This window comes from Onychomys torridus, chromosome 10 (genome assembly GCF_903995425.1).
Source record: "Onychomys torridus chromosome 10, mOncTor1.1, whole genome shotgun sequence".
Taxonomy (NCBI): Eukaryota; Metazoa; Chordata; class Mammalia; order Rodentia; family Cricetidae; genus Onychomys; species Onychomys torridus.
In genome coordinates this window covers 66835027-66859053 of record NC_050452.1, presented here as the reverse complement: position 1 = coordinate 66859053, position 24027 = coordinate 66835027, and the positions used below count along the sequence as shown (strand labels likewise).

General features: G+C 40.9%; 1 protein-coding gene across 1 annotated transcript; it reads right to left on the bottom strand.

Moving 5' to 3' along the window:
* Nucleotides 1–1432: 1432 nt before the first annotated feature.
* Nucleotides 1433–23595, bottom strand: Psmg3 (proteasome assembly chaperone 3). Its single transcript, XM_036200348.1, is given in 5 exon segments — nucleotides 1433–1545; nucleotides 1548–1572; nucleotides 1575–1751; nucleotides 1753–1797; nucleotides 23527–23595. Coding segments are annotated over 5 exon segments (429 nt in total).
* Between the last annotated feature and the right edge of the window lie 432 nt (nucleotides 23596–24027).

Here is a 24027-nt window from a genome sequence, read left to right as displayed (position 1 = left end):
GTATATATACTTTTGTGTTGCTGTGATAAAACACTGTGACCAAGGTGTTTTAGTTAGGGTTTCTGTTGCTGTCAAGAGATATCATGACCATGGCAACTTTTATAAAGGAAAACATTTAATTGAGGCGGTGGCTTACAATTTCAGAGGTTCAGTTCATTATCATCATGGCAGGGAGCATCATGACATGCAGGTAGATGTGATGCTGGAGGAGTAGCTGAGAGTTCTACCTCACGCAGGGCAGGCAACAGGAAATCAACTGAGACAGTGGGCGGTAGATATCCTGAGCATAGGAAACCTCAAAGTTCCCTCCCCCAACAATGACACACTTCCTCCAGCAAGGCCATACCAACTTTAACAAAGCCACACCTTCCAGTAGTACCACTCCCTTCAAGGACTGTTTTCTTTCAAACCACCATACAAGACAACTTCTATAGGGAAAAATTAATTGGGGCTATGGTTTTAGAGAGTTAAGAGTTCATTATGGCAGGAGAGATGGCAGTAAGTGCCAGGCATCATGGTAGGAACACTTACGTCTTGAACCATGGACAGAAAGCAGAGAGAGCAAGTAGGAATGGCATGTAACTTCTGAAACCTCAAACTCGGCTCCCAGTGACATATTTACTCCAGGAAGACCACATTTCCTAACTCTACCCAAATATTACCACTAACAGGGGACCAGTTATTCAAACCTCTGAGCCTATGGGGGACATTCTCATTCAGTCCCCCACAACTATGAATTTGTTCTTAAAAGTCTACCTTGATATGAATAAAGCCACTCTAGTGTTCTTATTATTAATATTTACATAGTTCACTATTCTCTATTCTTCCAATTTTACAATGTAAGACTCAACAGTTTATTTCTACTTACCCCTAGTTTTTATTTATCCATTTTTATTTGTGCACATATATGCATGTGTGTGTGTGTGTGTGTGTGTGTGTGTGTGTGTGTGTGTGTATGTGCACACACATATGTGCACTTGTCTGTAGTGTATTATGTGTGTGCAGGTACCTGCAGAAGTTAAGAGAGGATGCTGAACTGGAGTTATAGGCAGTTGTGAGTCTCCACATAGGTGCTTGGAATCCAGCTGGTTCTTCTTTAAGAGCAGTAAGTGCTCTTATTTTAATTTTAGGAGATTTACTTTTCATAAGAAGACCTCCCCACTGAGAGATAAACACTGAGGGCTGCTGGTTCTTCCCATTTCCATCTGAGCAGATGCCTCTGCTGCAGTCAAGATTCTTTCTCAGTGTCCCAAACACGACTCCAGGACACAGGAGACACACAGGGAGAGTCCCTTGACTGTTATTTCCAGTTTCAAGGGGTAAAGTCAGAGAAAGTCCTTTTGCTTGACTGTCCTGGCTTTGGTAAGATGGGTATTTAAGACACCACCAAGCATCTACTTGGTCCTGAATATCAAGCACTGTTAACTGTAGGTCACCACACCTGACACAGCATAATTACCCCCTTCAAGGCCTTCAGCTTCTCTGTGTTCTTGTCCTTTTCAGCCACAGCCTGAAGGGAAGCTCTACTTCCTACTTCTTAAGCCCCAGGTTCTTTGCAAAGACATGGATGGGATGAGGGTGCTCATGTTACCCAAGAAGGCTTTTGTGGTGAACATTGGCTTGCTGCCATCTTTGGACATAATGCTGGGCTCCAAAGAGACCCAAGTACCCATCTTCCCTAGCTGGGTCGTCAAAACCAGGGTGTGGCTTCTGAAGGCTTTCTAGACCACCTGGGTATGCCCATCATATGTGTACCCCACATACCACTTCTGTCTGCTTTTTAGAAACTTTTTTTTCCTCCAGAGCTGAGGACCGAACCTTGAGCTTGCTAGGCAAGCGCTCTACCACTGAGCTAAATCCCCAACCTAGTTTGTCCTCCATGGTCCTATCTTTTATTTTGCCTGTATGTATATTTTGTATGACATGTGCATGATGGTGACATTAGTGGCCAGAAGAGGATGTCAGACCCCTAGAACTGGAGTTACAGATGGTGATGAGCCTCCATATGCATGCTGGAAATAGAACCCAATCCTCTAGAAGAGCAACTGGTGTTCTGAACCAAGTCTCTAGGCCTTATAGTACATTTAATAAGCTATATGATGTCCTATTTTTCTTGATTTTTTTTTCTAAATACTTTTGAAGAATTACAACATAAGGAAAAGATCTTTTTCTTTACAGACAGAGATCTTCCAAACTGACATACCACTGCTTTGAGTGGACTCAAGTTTGCATGTGATATCATTTTCTTTTTTCCCCTAGAACTTTCCTTAACCTTTCCAATATAAAAATCATTCATGACTCGGCTCTCAGTATTTTTCTTATGTGAGAACATTTTTGAAAGCTATTTTCACTGGATCCACAACGTCACTTTTCTTTTGGCACATTACAGCTGTCCCATTGTCTTTTGTCTTGTGCTTTTTGTGATGTGAACACCACAGACATTCTTATCTTTGTTTTCTTGAATGCAATGTAGCTTTTGTACCCAGAGCTCCTTTTAAAAGTTTTCTCTGTGTTACTAAGTACTAGTAATTTTATCATGCATACCATGCTAATATTTTCTTTGTTTTTAGTTTGCTTTGCTCTAGAATTTTTGATTGTGTGTATATGGTTTTAATCACATGTGGATAAGATGTCAGCCTTTATTTCTTTAAATATTTCTTCCTGTTTCTCCTTTTCTGACTCAAGTTGCATTAATATTAAATTGAAATGCGTGGTGTTGTCCCTGCTGTACTGATGCTATCCCTGTGTCATTTTCCACATTATCCTTTTTCTTTCTGCTTAAGTTTTTGTGACATCTATTGTTATGTTTTCAGAGCAAATTTATTTTTTCCCATGTGATTTCTAATCTGTTTGTACTTCTATGCAATATATATATATATATATATATATATATATTTCCTGCTCTAGGAAACTCTTTGGAGTCTTTTTATCATTTAAAATTTTCTCCTTATCATATTTATAGGGTTTTGTAAATTCATTGACCTTATTCAGAATAGCTCCTTTAAAATACCTGTTTACTAATTCTACTATTGCTGACATTTCTGGGACAAAAGACATTACATTGTTTATGCATAGAAATAACAGAGTAATCTACAGAAAACCTTAGTGTCAGTTGCTAGTACAGTAGGCTGTAAGTAACAGAATGACAACAACCTAAAGAAACATGGGATATATTGTTTTATAAAAGTGTTAGGAGGCAAGCAGTTGCTGGTTCTGATTCAATAGCCATTTAACATAAAGATTCCGATAACTACCTTTGTTTTTTACTTTATAATGGTAGCCTCATTATTTCAAGAAAACTGCAAACTTCTAGACAACACATCTACATCCCAAGTAGGTTTCTTGTAAGTTCAGTCTAGTTGCTTTCTAAGACTGGGGTCACATGATTTTTTTTTTTTTTTTTTTTTGAGAGCAAGTTGAGTAAAATTCCCCTAGTTGATTTGGACTATTGAGAAGTCTTCTTGGACTCAGAGATAAATTGGGGCTTTAAAAGTAGGAGAAGGATGACAGACAGGAACAGATATTGCCCTTGCTCTGTAGGTAAAGCATTTTTGACAGAATGGCTGTTGATCTTCATCACATGGGAAATTTCATGAGCTGTTTTTCAGGACAGTCTAAAACAACCTGCGTAACCGCTGATATTTCCAGATCTCATACAAGACACTTAGAAGCAAGCAAGTTATTAGATTTCTGCATGCTGTAGTTTGAGTGGTTCCGAAAACACATCAGGACAATGTGGTTGCTGGAAGTGTCTGGTCGAAAACAAGGGTAGTAACTGTATGGAAATCGTTAATCAAGCTGGAAGATCTGTTTTTGTTTTTGTTTTGTTTTTTTTTTTTTTTGGTCTCAAAAGTATTTCCTTTGAGTTATGTGTCCCAACCTATAAAGTCTGTTTCTTTATTAGACGTTAGACATAATTGTACATTTGTTGTGGGAGGTTATTGGTCACCTGTAGTGTTGCTTCTTGTTCTCTGTTTGAAAGCAGGAAGCTAGTTCCAATGTCAGTCTACCAGCAGAGGTTCTCTAGGATTTAGGTGTCAAGGCTGCTTGAAGCCTTTGGAAAAAAAAATGGAGGATATTGGAAAGCTTCTGTTTGCACTTGCTGCAGCTACTGAGATTCACGATTTTAAATGCTGAAGCTGAGAGTCAAAAAGGTGTCAAATCACTAAAAAATAGCAAATTATAGTGACTGCTAAAAATAGGTAACATAGGACCAAGAGATGACTCAGAAATTAAGAACTCTCTCTGCTCTCCCAGAGGGCCTGGGTTCTGCTCCAGGCACTTTCATCTGGTGGCTCATAACTGCCTGTAAGTCCAGATCCAGCAGCTCTGATACCTCTTCCAGCCTCTGCAGGCACCCATATACATGTGGCTTGCATACAAACAGACTCATACATACATGTTTAAAAGAAGGTAACATTTTATACTTTAATAGTCGTGTGTGTGTGTGTGTGTGTGTGTGTGTGTGTGTGTGTGGTGTGCACACGTATGATGTTTGTGTGTTTTTCTATGATGTGTATGTACATATGTGTTTGTATGCTGTGTGTATATATGATGATGTATATGATGTACATATGGGTGTGTATATGTGATGTATATATGTGTTCCTGTATAAAGTATGTATGTGTGCATGTATGATGTATATGTATGGTGTATATATGTATGATATGTGTATGTGGGGTACACATGTATATTTTATGTATATGTATTTATGTGTGATATGTATGTATATATGAATGCATCCATTGTGTGTGTGTATGTGTGTGCATGCATGATGTGTGTGTATGTGTGTAGCATGTGTAGAGATCAGAGGACAACTTTTCTGACTTGGTTTTCTCCTTCTATCTTTGCTAAGGTTCTGGGGATCAAAATCAGGTCATCAGGCCAGTGATACAAGTATATTTTACTGACTGACCTTAAACTAAAATATTCTTTTAAACGTATTTTCCAAAATAATCAGATCTTGAAAATAGGGATATTATTTTACATCTGTCCCAGTCTCTTCTAGTTTCATGGAGGACTACAAGGTTGTCTGCCCATTTCTGACTCAGTCTGTTTCACTGTTATATGATACCTTGGCTCTGGCTATTCTGATAAGCTTAGTATATTCTCATGAAAAAAATGAAACACACACACACACACACACACACACACACACACACGCATGCACGCACACACATACAGAGGAGCAAGAGAGAGGCTTGCATAATGAAAATAGCTCTGCTGTTGTCCATGCCCATGAAACATCCCTGGTGGTTGCCAGATCAGATGTGGAGAAATGTTAGTTGAGAACTGAGTTGTTATGGGAAGAGTGCATCCACGTTTCAGTTTCACTCCCAGTCTTCTAGGGCAGCTGTTAGGATTCTATAAGTTTAGTTTTAACATTCAAGCAGAGCTGATTATTGTTTCTGCTCAGTCAGTGGACAGTGAGATACTACTTCCCCACTTTTTCTTTGGAGTAGAAGTCACTTTTGGAATATTTTGTTCAAGAGCAGAGGAAGCAAATCTTTGCATTTATTGATAGAGCCCTGTCCTTGTCTCAATATTTGTATAAAAATAACCCATTTGGGAAGTCATGCTGAATGCAAAGCATCTGCATCACCTAATGAGTCATTTTCTCTCCCATTCCTTCGCTGCACTCAGAACTAAGAGTAGGGGTTAGACATGTTTATCAGCCCCATTTCACACACCAGGCAAGTAAGACTCTGAGGTTAAACAACTTGTGCAAAGTCAGAATGTCCCGGGCAACCCTTTATCTCCTGACTCCACATTCTGTGCCTTTGAAGTCTCCTCCTTGCCTCTCAGTTCTGATTTCTTCGCATTAATATGCATGCTGCGCACCTGCTCTTCGGGAGGCGGCTTTGCCTGCCTCAGCTTTTGAAGTTGGTGCTGGAACTTGTTTTTATTAGGGATGGGAAATTCACTGAATAGACAGACGGGATGGCCTTTCCATTGCTTTGGAGATGAAAACTGCTGGGTAAGTGTAATTATCTGTGTGCTGGTAATTTGATCAAAGAAGCAATAACTATGTAGAAATGACCCTAAGAAAATGGGATCTGAGAAGGGGGCAGTGGTCATCAACTTTGTGCCGGAAAACCTCAGGCTTATTCAAATTTTGATGTAGGAAGTTTCTGTGGGATGAGAAGAAAAGGTCTGCTTCAGATGTTAATAAATTCTGTAGCTGACCCCAATGTAGTAGGAGGCAGGCCAGCATGTGTAAATTCAATATCATGAGCAGAAAAGTGAAGATGAACCCCTAGTGACTTCTGGGAGATCCTTTCAGGCCAGAAAGAGAGGGATGAAGGTAAAAAGCTAGTAGTGCATATTAAGGGCTCTTCAGAATTCTTGGTTAAAGGATCTTGCACCATTAAGAGTCTCAGAAGAGGTAAGCTAATGATGCTACCATCTAATGTGGACTGGGCTTGTTCTTTGGTAAGATTCTATACCAAACATTTCACATACATTTATTTTAATGTATTGTACAAAATTGTGCATTGAACCCAGGGCCAGGTACATACTATACAAATACTTTACCACTGACCTATACCCTCGAAGGTTTTTAAATGCCTTGTGTCATTTAGTGTTCACAGTAATCCCATGGAGGTTTTTGTTGATGTAGTTAATTATTTTTTGAAAATTTCTTATGTGTAGACAATGTATTTTGGTCATATCCACTATTCTTCTGCAACTTCTCTTGGGCATCGCAATATGTCTCCCCTTCAATTTTTTTCTTAATACAACCCACTGAATTCCGTTAGTGTGGCATGCTTGTACATAGGTGTGCAGCCAGCCACTATTTTACAGTAAGAAGCTATAATTTAAGCATGTCAAATGATTTTTGTGTGATCATAGAGTTAGTGAGTGGTACAGTATCCAAACCTAGTCTGATATCAATGTTCAAGAGATCTGTAGAGGGCAGCTTTGGGCAACATAATATGGCATTAGTCCCCATGAGAGACATCTATCAGAGGTCTTTGTATCTATTAAATTGCTCATAGCTGTAACAGAAATCCCACTCAGTTTGAATTACATAATCCTGATGTAAAAATATAAGATATATTCTGGCATGATGTGCTGTTTAGTTTTTGTCAACCTGACACAAACCTAAATATATCTGGGAAGAAGGAACTTTAATTGAGAAAGTGCCTACACCAGTTCAGCCTATGTGCCAGTCTACAGGGCATTTTCTTGATTAATGATTTATGTAGGAGGCTGAGTCCACTGTGGGAAGTGTCAACCCTGGGTAGGTGGTCCTGAGTCATAAGAAATATCAAGATGAGCATGCCATTAAAAGCATGGCTAATAAGCATTGTTCCTTCAGGTTTCCTGATTATAGTTCTTGCTTTGACTTTATCCAGTGATAGATTTTGCATGATAAAATAAAACCTTTCCTCTCCAGGTTGCTTTTGGTCATGAAATAGAAAATAAAACAAAACACAGAGGATTGTGGGATCTGCTTCTTTCTGAAATTCTCTTAGCTTTTTCTCTGTGTGTATGTGTGTGTGTGTGTGTGTGTGTGTGTGTGTGTGTGTGTGTGTGTGTGTGTGTGTGTGTGTGTGTGTGACAGAGAGAGAGAGAGAGAGAGAGAGAGAGAGAGAGAGAGAGAGAGAGAGAGAGTTTTTCTTTTAGTGATCAACTTCCTTCAAGGCCTATATATTCTTCAATGGTCACGAGGAGGAAGGAATAGCAGTAGTAGTAGAGAAAGCCAGGAAACAGAGTAGAAAGGACATACCTCAAGCCAGTAGTTCTCAACCTTCCTAATGCTACAACTCTTTAATATAATTCCTCATGATGTGGTGATCCTGAACCATAAAATTTCATGGTTGCTACTTCATAATTATAATTTTGCTACTGTTATGAATCATAATGTAAATATCTGATATGTGAGCCCCAAAGAGATCATGACTTACAGGTTGAGAACCACTGCCTAAGCACTCTTATGGCCCTTGCTTAGGTAATTTGCTAACAGCTCAGGACTTTAGGTGGTCAGGAGAGCATTACGTGCCAGCTGGTGTAGATTAATCAGAAGCTGAGTTTGGGGCTGAGGCTGAGGCTGGTGCTGGAGGAGTGGACACTAGGTAGATAGGCTCTAGAGTCAGCCACAATCTACTAAGTGTCTTGAGCAGGTCCTCAGGGCCTCTGAGAGAGTGACTTAGAGGAAGGAAGTAGGGTCCTGAACAGCCTTCTGAGTCGGGAGTGGAGTTCAAGTATAAGTGGCGCATAACTGTTTCTTCAGACATTTGTATCTAGGTCTAATAACAAGAGAGGATAGAACTTATTTGTGGAGAAGAATTGGAATTTATAATTTATTTGTGGAGAAGATGGTGGAGGTAGGTAGATCTGGGGAAACAGCACAAAATTCCTTTGAGGTCTTACATGTTAGGCTCAAATTGCATATACTATTTTTACATTCAATTCCTTTGTGAGCCCCTGTATGTTCTAATATAAGATAAGACTTTGCCACAATCCCTAAGTAAAATAGATGGTGCAAGTGGCTGTGGCATGCTGAAACAGTAGTTTAATATAGCCAGGCATATGGGAAGGCTCCTTCAGCAATTTCCACACGTTAGATCAGTTTTGAACTATCACCTACTTTTCTGGGAATAGGCAACATCTCTACTTTGTGTAAAATTTAACGTATCTGAGATAGACTACCTTTAGAGCTAAATTTACTTTTTACCCTCACACTGAGCTCTATCATCTATGAATGATAAATTCCAAATCATAATACACAATTTCTTGTCTTCATTCAAATTGACACAAAGCCGGGCAGTGGTGGCGCATGCCTGTAATCCCAGCACTCGGGGAGGCAGAGGCAGGCGGATCTCTGTGAATTCCATGCCAGCCTGGTCTACAGAGCTAGTCCAGGACAGGCTCCAAAGCTACAAAGAGAAACCCCGTGTCAAAAAACCAAAAAAAAAAAAAAAAAAAGACACAAAACAGTAAACTATTCTCTCTTAAGGGAATGCTCCATTTTTTAATCCAGGAAGCACAGATTCATATTAGTGGTTCTCAAGTCTTCTCTGTTGTTATGTGACACAGCTTTTTTCCTGGGAAGACACAATACACACACACACACACACACACACACACACACACACACACACACACACACACAAATCTGCTCACCCAGATAGGGAACTGAAGACAGACCCAAGTACAGAACCTGCAAAGACCAACTTGGTAAACCAATGAGTTGCATTGGGTGAATGATTACTTAACAGGAGCAGAAATGTCTCAAAGACAGATGCATCACCAAAGCCCACCCTAAAGGGACACTAGCCTAGCATGTAGCTCTGACAGGCCTTCCCCTTCTCCCCCATTTCCTCTGCCTTACTGAAAACCATTAGATTACATTCCTAAAGCTAGCCACCAGGTCTATTTCCTTATTTGGCCACTTCCTCCTCCTGAGGCTGACTACCAAAGTTCAGAAATCAAAAAACCACTTTGGTTCACCTAATAACATGGCCAATTAAAATTAAACACCTCATCATAACACAGGTTTCCCCCTTTACCTTTATAAACCACCATTCGCCTATGTGCCATGTCTGTCCCCCTTCTATCCAGAGGCAGTCCTTTATCTTTCTGAGACAAATACCCCTTCTCTCTTATCCCCTATCTCCCTTACCACCACACCCAAGCCCATTCTAACACAGACCTTCCCTTTTGCTCTTCTTAAAAATTACACCTGCAAGGTCATTTGCTGCTTTTTTCTGCCTGAGTCAGAACGCAGTCACTTTAACTTTTCTTCCCTGCTTAAGAAAGGATCTCTTTGAGAAAACAGGTGTTTGGGGTGTGGTTTGTGCCTAATCTGGGGTCCAGGAGGGAGACCCCACTGTTTGGGGGGGGGCTCCTTCAACACCACAGTATGGGTGACAGCTAGCCTCAACTGGAAAGCTGGAGCACATGAACCAGCCATGCAGGCAGCACAGCTGGTTGGAGAGTGTCCTTTCCGGGTGGCTCAGGTGTTCTGCATCTTTTCCAGGCCACTTGTTTGTCTTCGTTTCTTCTAGGCTGCTTGTCTGGTGTCTAAGCTAAGTCTGGGTTCAGCGTCTTCTTTGCAGCTTGGTTTGTCTGAGAGTGACACTCGGTAGTCTTTACTGCTGTAGTATTTTAGGGGAAGAAGGGCCCTTGTGAATCTGGTCAGTTACATGGACTTTCTGGAGCTATTCGAGTTGTTTATTTCCAGTCTTAATGAGCTTCCCTACAGGATGGAATGTTTCAATCTTAGAAGAAGCTGCTGCACAATAACTTCCTGCGGAAATTACTTGCTGGAGTTTATGGGTTGTAAGGTCCTGGCCATCACCTCAGGGGATGTGTTTTAACAAGACTTAGGTAAGCTTAGAAATTGGCCCTTTACAATGGCACCAGATGATGGTGATACCAGTGACTCCTGGGAAACTAATGGATGCTCACCTTTGGGGAAAAATAGATGGTCTATCTTTCAAGTGATCTATGAATCTCCCTGTTCTTAAAGTTTTTTTTCCTTATAGGAGCTAAACTAGTAGATTGGCTTTTCCTTTCCTTCCCTCTTTCTTTTTCTCGATCAAACAGAAGACATCAAAAATGATGGCCACCACTCTACCATGATGGGCCAAGTACTTCTCTGCTGAGAGTGTGTTACATTAAGTCATTTGATCCTTAGAGCAGCCCTATGCATGGCAAGTGCTATATTTTACCCATTATACAGATGAGAAAACAGAGATTCATAGAGAAGCCTGTCACATGGTAATAAAAATGTTGTTTTTTAGCCCAAGATGACTCACCTACACCTTAACCTCCAGGGACACCTTTTTATTCCATGATTTAGTGACCCAAGCATTAGGAGGGAGAGATCAGCAACAGTTTTCTATAAGGGGCCAAATATCTGGCCATTTAGTCTCTGCAGTGACACTTAACCCAACCGCTGTGTCAAGGCAGAAAAAGACAGTACAGACATGGATAGAAGTTCTGTTTCAGTGAAACATTATTTACAAAAGCTGTTTGTCCACCCAGATCTAAATCAAGCAGGACTTGGAAGTCATGTGTCTGAGTCTTAGGACTATCGGGATTCTGAATGAAGGCAAGCTGGTGGCAAAATCTCCATTTTCTTTCTTCACTGCTTATGTCTATGACCGCTTTCCTTCCAGCATATTCTAGGTGAACTCTCCACTCTGTGTCATAACTTGGGTTTTCCTGCAACCTTTATCCAATTTATATCCCAGATCTCAAAACTCAGAAGTTTCCTCAAAGCTCAACATGTGTCACATCTACTTCCTAAATGTTTCTCTTAGTATTTACTCCCACTGAGCAGAACCCTCCATATACATAGACACTGAAGGTATTCTACAAGCAGGTCTAACATGACTCTCCTGGCTCATGCCCTTCAGTGCGTCCCAAAATTTTTAGGATAAAGTCTGATCCTTGGTTGTTTTTAATTATTTTGTCTCTCCTGGTGATTGCAGCTGGGATTGAATGCTCCAAAGTGCTCTGAACAAACTGTATTGTGCTAAGGTCCTTCCCTCACTTTTGCATGGTGTTCAATGCCAGTCACATGTATGAGAATGTCACTCCCCTTCCTTTGCATTCTTCGGGAGTCCTGTGTTTGTTTTCAGGAAATCCAGTCTTTGTCATTTTCACAGCAGCTCAGTAACATCTGTATTTTAACATGGACAAGTCAGGATGTTAATTTGGTCATTTTCAGTCTCTTCCTCTTTCTCTTCCTAGGTGATCCTAATTACCAGGAAGGTGATGATGTATCTGTTTCTTGCACATTGTGGCAGGATTTCTATTAATTGCAGCTCTTTTTGGTGGCTGCTATCTTCTTTTGGAAGTGATCTTGTAACCCTGTCCTTAATTCTGGTCCTAGGGTCTGAATGTGGTATATCTTTTTCTCCAGCAGGTTGGATTTTGGTCTCTTTAAGACAGGGGATCTGTTCTGTGGTTAGTAATTTTTCCCTAGCTTTGGTTTCTGGTATACAGTCTATAATCTGCATTTTTCAAGAGATGCAAAGTGAAGCTTTTGAAATTCATGGAAATGTAATCAGCCAATCAAATTTCTTTCTCTCTAGAAAAGTAGCTTTATAAGTCTGCAAATTTGACTCTGATTGTAAACTCTGTCTCCTGCCCTCCAATCTCATGAATGCAGAAGGTTTTTGCACCTGAGATATCTCAAATTATTACCACTCAGCATTTAGAGTATGTCACCTCTTCTAATAAAGTCCTGTTAATGGCAGGCATATGTTACTCTTCCATGATGTCATAGTGTCTTGCCTGTGTTCCTATCAATATGACCCTATATTGTATGATGTGTCTCCATTTAATTGCCATCATCCAAGACAGTAAGATAATCTTGAAGCTAACTTAGTGCCTTTTAAATTATTCACATTTGTTGGTTTTAATACAGTGCTTCACATTTTGTAGTTGCTAAAAATGCCATTGTTTGTTGACTGGATAATTCATGTAGCCTCTTGCTCACCTCAGTGACATCTGTTTAATATCTACTGAATTGTTAACTAGTTCTCAAGGATGTTTGGTTCTTAAACTGTTTATGAAGCCCATGAAGTCACTGACAACGTTAAACAAATTTATTTCCCTTAATACTCTGTGCAGAGCCAGGTAAATATAAAGATGCATTTAGCTGATGATTGAAATAGCTTCCCTTTTAAAAAAGAAAGTGCATGCACGAAATTCATAGTAATTATAGTTGGGTTCTTTGAGTAGGTCATGTGAGTTTGCAGCATCACGCATCCTCACTGATATTCACTTACTAGATGTTGTCAAACTACCCCAGTCTTAGGGCCATGTTTATTTTAAGCTATACCATTCTATACTTTATGGCTTACTGGGGCAGGAGATTCAATACATCTTCGACAATGACAATCATGGATTGCCCGTTTTCTACTAAGTGAGCTTTTGTATTGTACCCTGGCCTGCCAGGCCATACTGCCCATTCCCATGCCCTCACTGATGCCACCTCTAGCCATAGAAATACAGTATAAAGGAAGTGTGGTAATCAGCCAACAGCTGTTGAGCTAACTGCCTTCTTTATTGGGTAGCTCCTTTCCTCAGCTGTTTGACATATGGAGAAGACTTCCATCTCAGAGTTCCCTACACTTTACAGTGGATTCTGCTCTTGAAAGTCATGCATTAAGAGGAAGGAATGGACACAGGGGTGGACAATGGTTACTGCTTCCTCCCAGACCAGCTGCTTTATGTTAAGCCTTGAGAATAAAATACCATTAATCAGTAACATAGGGGTACACAGGGTCTAAAGAGTTTGGGGTAGATAAAGTCTACCTCTTACTGGATGCCTATGTGACCACTTTTGTATAACTCTTGCTGCAATCCTAAGAGATAGTTTGTTGTTTTATCCCTCTCATTCAGAAAACAAGGAAACCAATTCAACAAGGGTAAATACTGGGCATGAAGTCACACATCCAGGATATGGTAGATTGGAATCTGCCTCAAAAATTGAATTAATTCATGCTTTTCCACTCCATTGTGCAATTCTCTGCCCTGGTAATAATCCTCCATCTTTATTTAAACAACAGCATGATTTTAGTGCACGTACCCAGAAGTGCCTTAGGCTATCTCTAACACTTTAGGCCACCAGAGTACTACTTAATGCAATGAAGCAGATATCTTTTCATACGCATAATTTATTTGTAGCAAAGTTTTCCACTAGAGCACCCAAAATGAATTGGGCTAGTGTATTATTTTATACTAATGAGGTGGTTGGAACTTGGCATATTTAGTTTATGAAATTTCAGACTCCCATTTAAACCTTTGTTTGCTAGTGGATTTCAAGTGAAGTGTAGCCTAATTAATTCTTCCTCACTTACTCTCTTGTTCATTCATACACTCACATTCATTTTACACATGAAGGGCATTTTGTTGAATGATATAATGCCCACTATCTGTGCTCTTCTCTTAAAGATGATTTCAAGTCCCTTTTAGTGGAAGCAGAATGTTTTGATTTCATGATCTAGTAGTAAGTATATTGGTTGATGCCAACAATACCTGGGTTGAGGATTTAGTTCAAATGTCAGTGTTAGTGTTCTTGCTTAGCATGAATTTCTAGTTTCGAGCCTTGGTGCTATAAAACAGTGAACAGCACCAGTGTTAGCTTTCCATCACTGTGATTTCTAACTTGGCATAAGCAACTCTAAGGAGGGAAGATTTGTTTGGCTCATATTTTTGGAGTTTTCTGCCCATGGTTGCTTAGCCTAGTTGCTATGAGGTCTGGAGTGAGGAGGCACACCCCTGCAGAAAATGAGTGGCAGAAGAAGCTACCAACTTCATGGTGGCCAAGATGTGAAGAAAGAGAGAGGAGGAGGCACTCTGATCCCAGTTCAAAGGCACACCCTCTGTGAACTTTCTTCTGGTGAGTCCCACCTATTAAAGTGGCAATGTCTCTCAATAGTGCCATGAGCTGGTGACCAAACCTGTAGCACATGACTTTTGGATATATAAAATCCAAATTATAGCACATCTAAGACTAGGCTGTTTATAGTGAGTAGAAATGTTTTTGTGCTCTGTTCTGGAGTTTGGCGTCTGTACTGGTGAGTGCCCTCTTGCCATTTCATTCTGTGGTGGAAGATAACAGGTTAAAGAGGATGAGAGGGGAGAACCAGAAGGTTTTATTTCATTTCATTTTATTTTTGACAGCAAATGCACTCGTAATACCCGACTTCCCCCTGTGATACTGTCTCTAATCACCTCTCATTAGGACCTGCCTCCCAACACTGTTGCACTTGAGATCAAATTTACCTCATATGATCATTGGGGGATATTTAAGTCACAGCAGATGCCTAGTATAAATGAACTTACAGCACAGACAATCCCATCTTTAGGGTGAAGTCTTCTATTTAGGAAGCTGAAGTCAGCTTCCAACCTTGGCAAATGCAATCTTTAACCTCTAATGCGGCTTCACATTGAAGCAATCCAGAGGGATAACAGGGCTCTAATGGAAATTGTCAACAAAATTGAAAAGAAGAAAAGAAACCACATTTTAACATCCAGAACTTGAGAGGTCGCTAAGTACAAACAACACAGGCATAAAACTCCAGAAGGCTTCAAAGGGCTTTAATCTGCTGGTGAATCTGTCCTTTGATAGAATGTAAAAATCTAAGCTGAAAAATGTGTGCCACGGGGTTTCAGTACACTAATTTGAAGATTGATTTTGCAACAGAACCTGAGCAGCATTCAAAACAGGCAACAGCAAGAAAGGGAGCAGGAGACAAGAAAGGGAGATGAGGCAAGAGAGCACCCAGGAAAGGAGGATTAAGATTGATGATGATGAGGAGGACGAGGAAGGGGAGGTGGGTAAGGGTGAGCTTTCTGTTTAGAGACTGAAGACTCAGGTTGAATCCTGGTATTAACCTTTTATGAGGCTATGCAGATCCCTTGAACCAATTTGAAACTGTTTCCTTATATGTATAATGGGAGAAAGGATTCTAGACTTCATGCTGTAGGACTAATAAGTGGTTACTGTAGGGCAATATAAGCATAGAAATTGCTAACCTGTCTTCTACTTGCAGCTCTTCTCTGACTGCTCCCGTCCCTTCCCTTCATTCTCCATGTTGATCTTCTGATCACAGTGTTCCCAAGTGAACTCTACTTCCATTTCTAAATCATATCCCCTTCTATTGGTTTCTATTGTTTATTTCTGCCTCTATTTATTTAATCGATTATTATTTTGACATTCTTTTCAGGACACTTAAACATCCCTTAACCCTCAAGTTGGGGCCTAACTACAATTATCTTTAGGTGTAAGGACAAATACTTACAATGTAGTTGGGGATTATGCTGTTTTAGTAAGTGATGGTTGTAGGTTCCATGACTTCAGTAGCCCTGGAATAGTTGGTTATAGTCTTACCCAGCTTTGATGCCTGTGAACCACAATTATCAGCTTGGCATGGTAACTCTAAGGTTGTAGTAGTGGCGTGCATACTTTGGCAGTAACTAAGAGTTCTCTAAATGATGGTAAGGCCTGGTCAACAAGAGGCACATCATACCTTGTAGTGGAGACTTAAGAGTTGGTCTTCAGTCTCTAAAGAGACTTCAAGCTTTGTACTTTTGATTATGTTAAGAGCTGTTAAGATAATGGTGACTTTTAAATTTAGACATGGTGGATTTTGCATTATTAAATGGCTATGAGCAGATAGATGCCAGGAGTAGAATATTATAGTTTAGATGTAAACTATTCCTCTCAGACTCATGCTGTTTTGGGAGGTATAGAACCTGTGGGAAGTGAGGCACCATAGGAAGAAGTCACTTGTTTTGCAGGCCTTGAATTTTAATGTTTGACTCTGCTTCTTGTTCAGTCTCTGCTTTTTAACCTGCCCAGATGTGAGCAAGCAGCTTCACATTCTTGCTGCCTCAGTGGAGAGCTTTTCTTGTAACCGTGTATTTCTTACCATTGTGGGTTCTACCCTCAAACTGTAAACCAAATTATACACATACACTTTCTTCTTAGTTACTTCTTGTCATCTGTATTGTCATGGCAATCAAGAAAGTTTAAAACAGAATATGACTTTCCCCTTCAAATATAACTTTCTTAATTTAGTAAATGACCATTTGCTTATATCTGAAACTACGGTATTATCTAGCCACCTTTTCCTGGCATTACATTTAACATAAGCTCTTACTAATTCATCTTTTGAAAACTCTCGAGTTTACACACTTACTTAGCTCTACTGATGTTCAGCTTGTCAGGGACACTGCCGTTTCTCATCCAAATAATAGTGCTGATTTCTGATTTTTTTCCCAATTCTTATTCTCATACGTGTGCTCCTCCTATTAATGAAAGGGACATCTCAAAATGCAAAGTGTCATGCTAGCCTCCAGCTTGGAATTTTCCATTTGGACATCCAATGGCACTTAGTATATATGTGTGCTAAACTTTGGTGTTGTGACAATATATCTGACATAACGAACTTTGAGAGAAACATGATAATATGAAAATATAATTTTTGCTTGTTGTTGGTTGGCTCCATTGCAATGAGAGGGTGGTGAAGTAGAACATCATCACAGTGGGAGTGTATGACAGAAGAAGCTGCTCATCATATAGAATTGAGGAAGAAAGGGGGCAGGAGACAAGGTATATCCTTTAAAGACCTACTTCTCCAACATGGCCTCATTTCCTAGTTTTTATCACCTCCCAATACTGGAATCAGATTATGACTCTAGCAATGGAGTAATTCATTAATTAGACGAACCAGCCTCATGATCCATTCACTTCTCAATAGCACTACCAGCTTGGGACCAATCCTTTAGCATATTTCATACTTAAACCACAACAGTATAATATCTAACATTTGTCTCATAGTTATAACTACACAATATGACCAAACTCACCTCACTCATCATTGACACTCACTTACTGTCACTTTTTGTGCTGTGGTGTTCTGGAGTTCATTACTTTTTGTTACCATGACCTGATTGCTACAGAGAATTCAGAATTATGACAGAAAAACAGGAATTCTTTGGACTATAGTAATCTAACTGTTGTAGAGAATATTATTTTATGTGAGTCTCACAGGAGTTTTGGGAGGAATGAACATTTAATAAATGTGGACAAATAATGTTTTCAAGGGCTTTTGTCCATTTGTGCTAGGGTAGCAGAGCTGACAGGGAGATGAGATTTATCTAATTCAACTTCTTCCTTTGGGGAAGAGGAGACAGTGTTTGGGGGAAGTAAAATGAATTGGGAACTTGCTGGTTTACATGCAATATAAATAGCTTTTTAAAATAGTTCTGAGTGGGTGAACCAAATTCACTTTTCTTATGCTAATGTGGTCTTTTCCTCTGCAAGTGCTCCCTTGCTTTATAATTTTTTTTTTGGGGGGTAGCTATTATTTGTATGTTTATCCTAGTTTAAGGAAGATTACCATAAAAATCCACTGATAGTTTAAATTTCATTGTTCAGTAAGAATCATAGAATTTTTCTTTTCAGTAAGAAACTTTAGGTGTAGTAGCAGGCAGATGGAGGGAAGTATCCAGAGAATCCATTTCTTGTACCTGAAAATCCTGTTAAGCAGAGGGTATCAAGAGAGGAAAAAAGGGACCAGGAAAAAGGGCACAGCTGTCTTTGATTCTTATTTTTATTGCATGTGTTTTTACTGAATGTGACTGCAGAGACTGAGGACAGCTCTTCTCCAAGTCCCAGTTTCCACAGTGATGTATGTCCCAGAGTTCTGAGAGATGAATTTGACGTCGCCAAGCATTCTGTAGACACTCACTTGCAGTTTTGCTTGTTTTGTTCTTTTGTCTCCTTGGTCCCATGAAATCTCTGATTTCATTGCTTCCCCCCATAATAGAAGCGTCTGAAGGGCATGGACATATGTATATTCACACACACACACACACACACACACACACACACACACACACACACACGTATTAAAAGACATTCATAATCTCAGCTTGATGTGAGTGAGAACCATCTTTGCTGTTTTTTATATGAGACTCTCTCCAGGCATCATTCTATTCAGTTACATCTATTTTGAGGGGCAATGATTGAAGTTCTAAGCATTTTTCCAGGCTCTGACTGTCTGACAGTTTACCCACTTTGGGCTTCTGGTAGTTCAGTCAAAGAAGACCAATGAACACACAGCCTTCATTTACTATTGGTTGTCTTTCGGGCAAAGCATTCATACTATCCGTGTCTTAATTTCCTTATCTGTTAAAAGGGAGATGTTTTTCTTTAGGTTCTCTGTCCTGTAACCCTTAGGAGCTTTCATTCTGGAATACTTGTGCACCTGTGTATGAAAACAGACAAGAAATATAGCGATTCCTACCACCAGAGAGGGCAGGTTTACTTTCTGAGCAGTATGGCAAATATACCATCTTCTTCCTAGATATAGGTTGAAAGATTGCAGGTTGTCATAGTAAAAGACTGGAGTTTTCTGAAGCTTGGGTTTCTCAGCTGTAAGGTTGATACTATGCCATTGACATTGTCTCTGTGGGATGTAAGGAAGCAAAGAAAACTGATGGGTACTTGAGGCTCATGCTGCCAAGTGTGCCATGGGAAATAGCACCCATGCTCCTGATGCCATAGTCTAGTGTCCTCTGGCAGCAACTTTGTGTGGTGAGCTGACTTGTTCTTTAGCAAGCAGTGAAAAATTCCAGACCTGTCACAATTCTTGATGATGTTATCATAATATTTTAAGAACTGGGTGGGAGAATGGCATTACACTTTTTAATTTGTCTGGAACTCTCTCTCCCCTTGTATACATCCTATTTATTCACCTTCTCTGCTTTCTTCTCCATCTGTCACCTTACAAGTGAGATTCATTTGTACTTCCCTTTTAAACAGTAGCTTCCTTGTACACCAGCCAGGCCCCTGCCAGAGAAGCAGAAGCAGTAGGGCATGTGAATGGAGAGATATATCGAGGATTGTATTATATAATTATAGAGACCGGCCAGACAAATTGGAAACAAACTGAGTGGCCGTTGGGAAGGGCTGGCTGGGGTTCATGGGCAGAAGGTTAATGCTGTAGTTCAGAGTTTCTGTCACGACCACCTCGACCAGCAAGAAAGACGCAACACCAAGCTCTTCTTTCAGCAGTTTATTCAGGAACCTTGAACAATCTTCTGACCCTGGGGGGAGCCCTCCCTCAGCCCTAATAGCCTCTGGGTAGCCAACCCTAAACTGCCACGTGGGCATCGCAGACAGGTCCAGGTATACGGAAGCAAGCCAGATCCTAAAGCCGAATATGGAGTTGTTTACTACTGAGAGTGCTCACCATCAGGAAGGTGGAAGGCGGAAGCCAGTGCCATCTCTAGGGTGTGGCATGCAGCTCTCTACAGTTCCCCCTTTCTTATTGTAAACAAGCAGGCAAGAGGAGAGGTCCGATCTCTGCGGAAAAAAATTTAGGACAATGTACTGGTGTTTGTCCAGGTGTCATCCACCCAGAAAACACTTGACCTATCTGATACCCTTTTTTGCAGAGGTGGGAACTGAGGTATGAACCCACGTGCAATCAGACATGCTCTTCTCGGGACTTGATCACGGCATGTGCCCCGAGTGCAGTGCACCAGCCTCGCATCCTGCACATCAATAATCTTTAAGGGTGGCCAGCCAGGCCTGAGGGGACTGTCCTGCCTCTATGGCAGTAAAGGCTTGTATGATCATGGCTGTATTACGCTGTTGAGAGGCCCTGACTCTGCAGATGCACCACAGGCAAGCCAGGGAAACCAGCACCAAAAGGCCTGCTAAGGCCTCCAAGCCCACCCACTCCTTGAGATGATTCATGGCATTAGAGATCCATGTAGATAATCCTTCTGCCAGTCCAGCATCCACCCGGGTTGAATTCACTGTAACGATAGCCACTCTTAGCTGGTTCATCAGGTTGTCGAATTCTCCCGTCCAATTGCCTAAAAGATAACTGGACAACTGTTTAGACAGATTTGTAGCATGGGTAAAGTTTTCATACCGGATACTAGTCACACACAACCCAGCATATTTCCATTGACAGCCGAGCTGGACAATCTGCCAAAGGGTGTCAATTTGCTCTTATTGGCCGCAGCATCTTCATTAGCAAACACAATCAGGAAGGCCTTCCAGTCTAAGTATTGGCCTGGGCTCAAACATGCTCGTGCAAGCCTGCTCCAATCACTGGGTATCATGCAGTGCCTGCTTAAGGCCTCCACTTGGGCTACTGTGAAAGAGGCTGTGATTCTGTACGTCCACACAGACTCAGCTAAGGATTTTATCACCTTAAAATCCAAAGGCTCGTGATACCGCTGTCCTTGAGGATCGTGAAACACCGGGCATGCTAAGTTTAATGCAGTTCTAACTGTCCTCCACACATCCGGGCTGAAAGAGCTTCCAGAAGTGCCACTCCCATACGACAGAGGGGCAGTTGGCACAGAACAGCATGTAGATGGGGAAATTCCCTTATTAGGTTTTTCTCTTTCTTTCCTTTTCTTTCCAATTGTTGTCTTATCTATCTGTTCAATGATGGATTCTAAATCCTCTGATTCAGAACCTTCTGAGTTCTCCAAATCTGGCAAAGCAGGATACAGCCTTTTTATCTTTTCCTCTCCCCCTTTTTTAGATCCCTTTTCACTATTAGCCTTTTTAGATCTCTCCTCCTGAAGTATCTCCAAGGCTGCTTGACCATTCTCCACTGCTTCAGAACACCTCTGGTCCTCAAGGCAGCTTCTCACTAGCTTTCATACTGGTCTGACTCCACTTTTCAATGTCCCTTGCTCAGCGGCAAAGTCTAAATCCCTGCCCAACTTCTCCCAAGAGGACACCGAGAGACTCCCAGAGTGAACCAGGGTGCAATGGTATCACATTCCTGCAAAAATCTCTCTAGGGTACTCCTTTTTATCTTTAATTTCTTTGAATACAGTAGCTCATTAAGAGCCAGGAAAATTGGGTGTGAAGGAGAAGTGCCCATGTCTAAAACTTTTCAATCTTTTAGACAATCTTTCGCTTTCACTTTTGGCTCGTCTATAGACTAGCCCTTGGTTCCTGCTCTCTCTTTGTCTACAGAGAAGAGCAAAAACCTCCCTGCTTTTGTCTTGGGTTCCCATTTCACCCAGGAATTCCTTTAACCCCGCTTTTGTTGCGGGTTCCCAATTTACCTGGGATTTACCAGTGCACCACCCTGACTGCAGAAAGTTCTGAGCCCTCCTTGAAAGTAGTGAAGTTCCCTGTACGGGCCACCACTTGTTGAGACCACCTTGACCAGCAAGGAAGACGCAACACCAAGCTCTTCTTTCAGCAGTTTATTCAGGAACCTTGAACAATCTTCTGACCCTGGGGGGAGCCCTCCCTCAGCCCTAATAGCCTCTGGGTAGCCAACCCTAAACCGCCACATGGGCATTGCGGACAGGACCAGGTATACGGAAGCAAGCCAGATCCTAAAGCCAAGCCGAATATGGAGTTGTTTACTACCGAGAGTGCTCACCATTGGGAAGGTGGAAGGCGGAAGCCAGCGCCATCTCTAGGGTGTGGCACGCAGCTCTCTACAAGTTTCTTCTTCCATAAGGGAGCTACAGCTCCACTCTATGGCTTCCCCACTGATCGATGCATCCACCAAAGCTGTCTAGGATAATCTAGACAAAGTCAACGGCTAGTGGAGTTCAGTCATACCTACAGTTGTCATTCCAGTAACTCCCTGGGTAGTGCTCCACTAAATATTGGGGATCTGCAGCTTTGACAAGTTGACATATCAAAGGACTAGACACTTTAATGTACCCTATTTGCTGCCACTGACTTATTTCTGTTATTGTATCTATCAGACTCTCAATTATTTTATGTATTATTCTCCTCTAATAATCTGGAAACTTCCCTAGGACAGAGAGTTTTGACTGCTTGTTTTTAGTTTCACTACTTCTACAATAGTGCATGACTTGTAGCTGTATAAAAAGAATAAATGAAGTAATTAGAAAAGAGCCTGATAAGTGAGAATGAATTAAATTCTAGCTCTTGATATAATACATATGCATATAATGTCAATGGAAAAAAATTCCACTTAGGGATCTCTTCACTCCCCCCCCCCCACCTCAACACCTTTTCAAAGGTACCATCTACCTCCAGTTTCGCTTGTAGGTCTCTATGGGGTTACCACTCCCCTAACACAGTCCCCAGCCTTACCTGTGGACATCTTACATCTTTTTTTAGCTGAGGATCGAACCCAGGGCCTTGTGCTTGCTAGGCAAGCACTCTACCACTGAGCTAAATCCCCAACCCACCTGTGGACATCTTAATTCATTGGTTGTTTACACTGGGTTGAATTTTATTTTAAAGCCTGTGAAAGCTTCAGGCTATTCTTCCAGTATGTTTTTTTTTTTCATGTATTACTCTCCCAACTTTTGAGTGTTCTTCCAGTCTCTGTGCTCATTGGCTTCTCTGTATTCTCTTTTTACACTCAGCTCAGGGGTTGATTCATTTTCACGGTCCTTTCTCTAAGACTGACCACCTTTTTGTCCCTGCATAGTGTTCTGTCTGCTCTATCCTAAAGCTTAACAGACTTTTCCATTAAGATGATCTATTTCATCCATACTGTGACGAAACCCTCGAGGACAAGATGATACCATTTATCTCTGCATCTCAAGAATGTAGGTGGTTCTGATTCAGACACATGCTTAGTAAATTTTAGCCCAGAGCTTACCATTTGATGATCACTCCAAGTGATCCAGGATTAACTGCTTAGCTCAGCACCATTGAAAGGCAGTATCTCTTCACTCTCATCCTGCATTAGTGTCTAGGGGACAGTTTGAAAGCTATTATAGAATCTCTGACTCAGTTTGTCTGACATAAGGCTTGAAAGTTGGCATATTTTTGAAGAGGTTCTCCAGTTAATCTTGATGTGCAGTCAGGACTGAGCAACACAACTTCCAGAACTCTGAACTACTGTGATGGTTAATTGGGATTGACAACAGAATTTAGAACCTCCAGGAAACAGGCTTTGGACATATCTGTGAGGGGTTATATAGATTAGGTTAACTGATAGGGAAGACCCTAAATGTGGTTGGCACCATTCTTTGGGCTAGGGTCCTGGTTAATGGAGTGGCAGCTTCAATCACCTTCTCCTTCTTGAGTGCAGATGCAATCTGATCAGCTGCCCCGTGTTCCTGCTGCCATGACTTCCTCATATTTCCATAGAACTTTAAACTGGAATAATTTATCTCTCCATTAAGCTGCTTCTGTCAGGTATTTTGTCTCAGCAATAAGGAGAGTAACTAACAAACTACCTCCAGTGGAGCAACATTCTTGAGAGCAGCCCTTCTAGGATGCTTGAGCAAGTGAGAGGGTTTATTAAGGTTTTATTTATTAATCTTATTTATTTGTTTTTATTAAAAGCAACTTATTCAAAGATTCTTTCTTCAACTATTTAAAATAATAATTCAATTTTATTCTTTGAGAATTTCATACATGTGTGCAATTTATTTTGATTATATCAACACCCAATTTCCCCTTCGCCATTCTCTGGATCCCCCTCCCAACACATCTCCCTCTCAAGTTCATGTCCTTTGCTGCTGCTGCTGCTGCTTCTTCTTCTTCTTCTTCTTCTTCTTCTTCTTCTT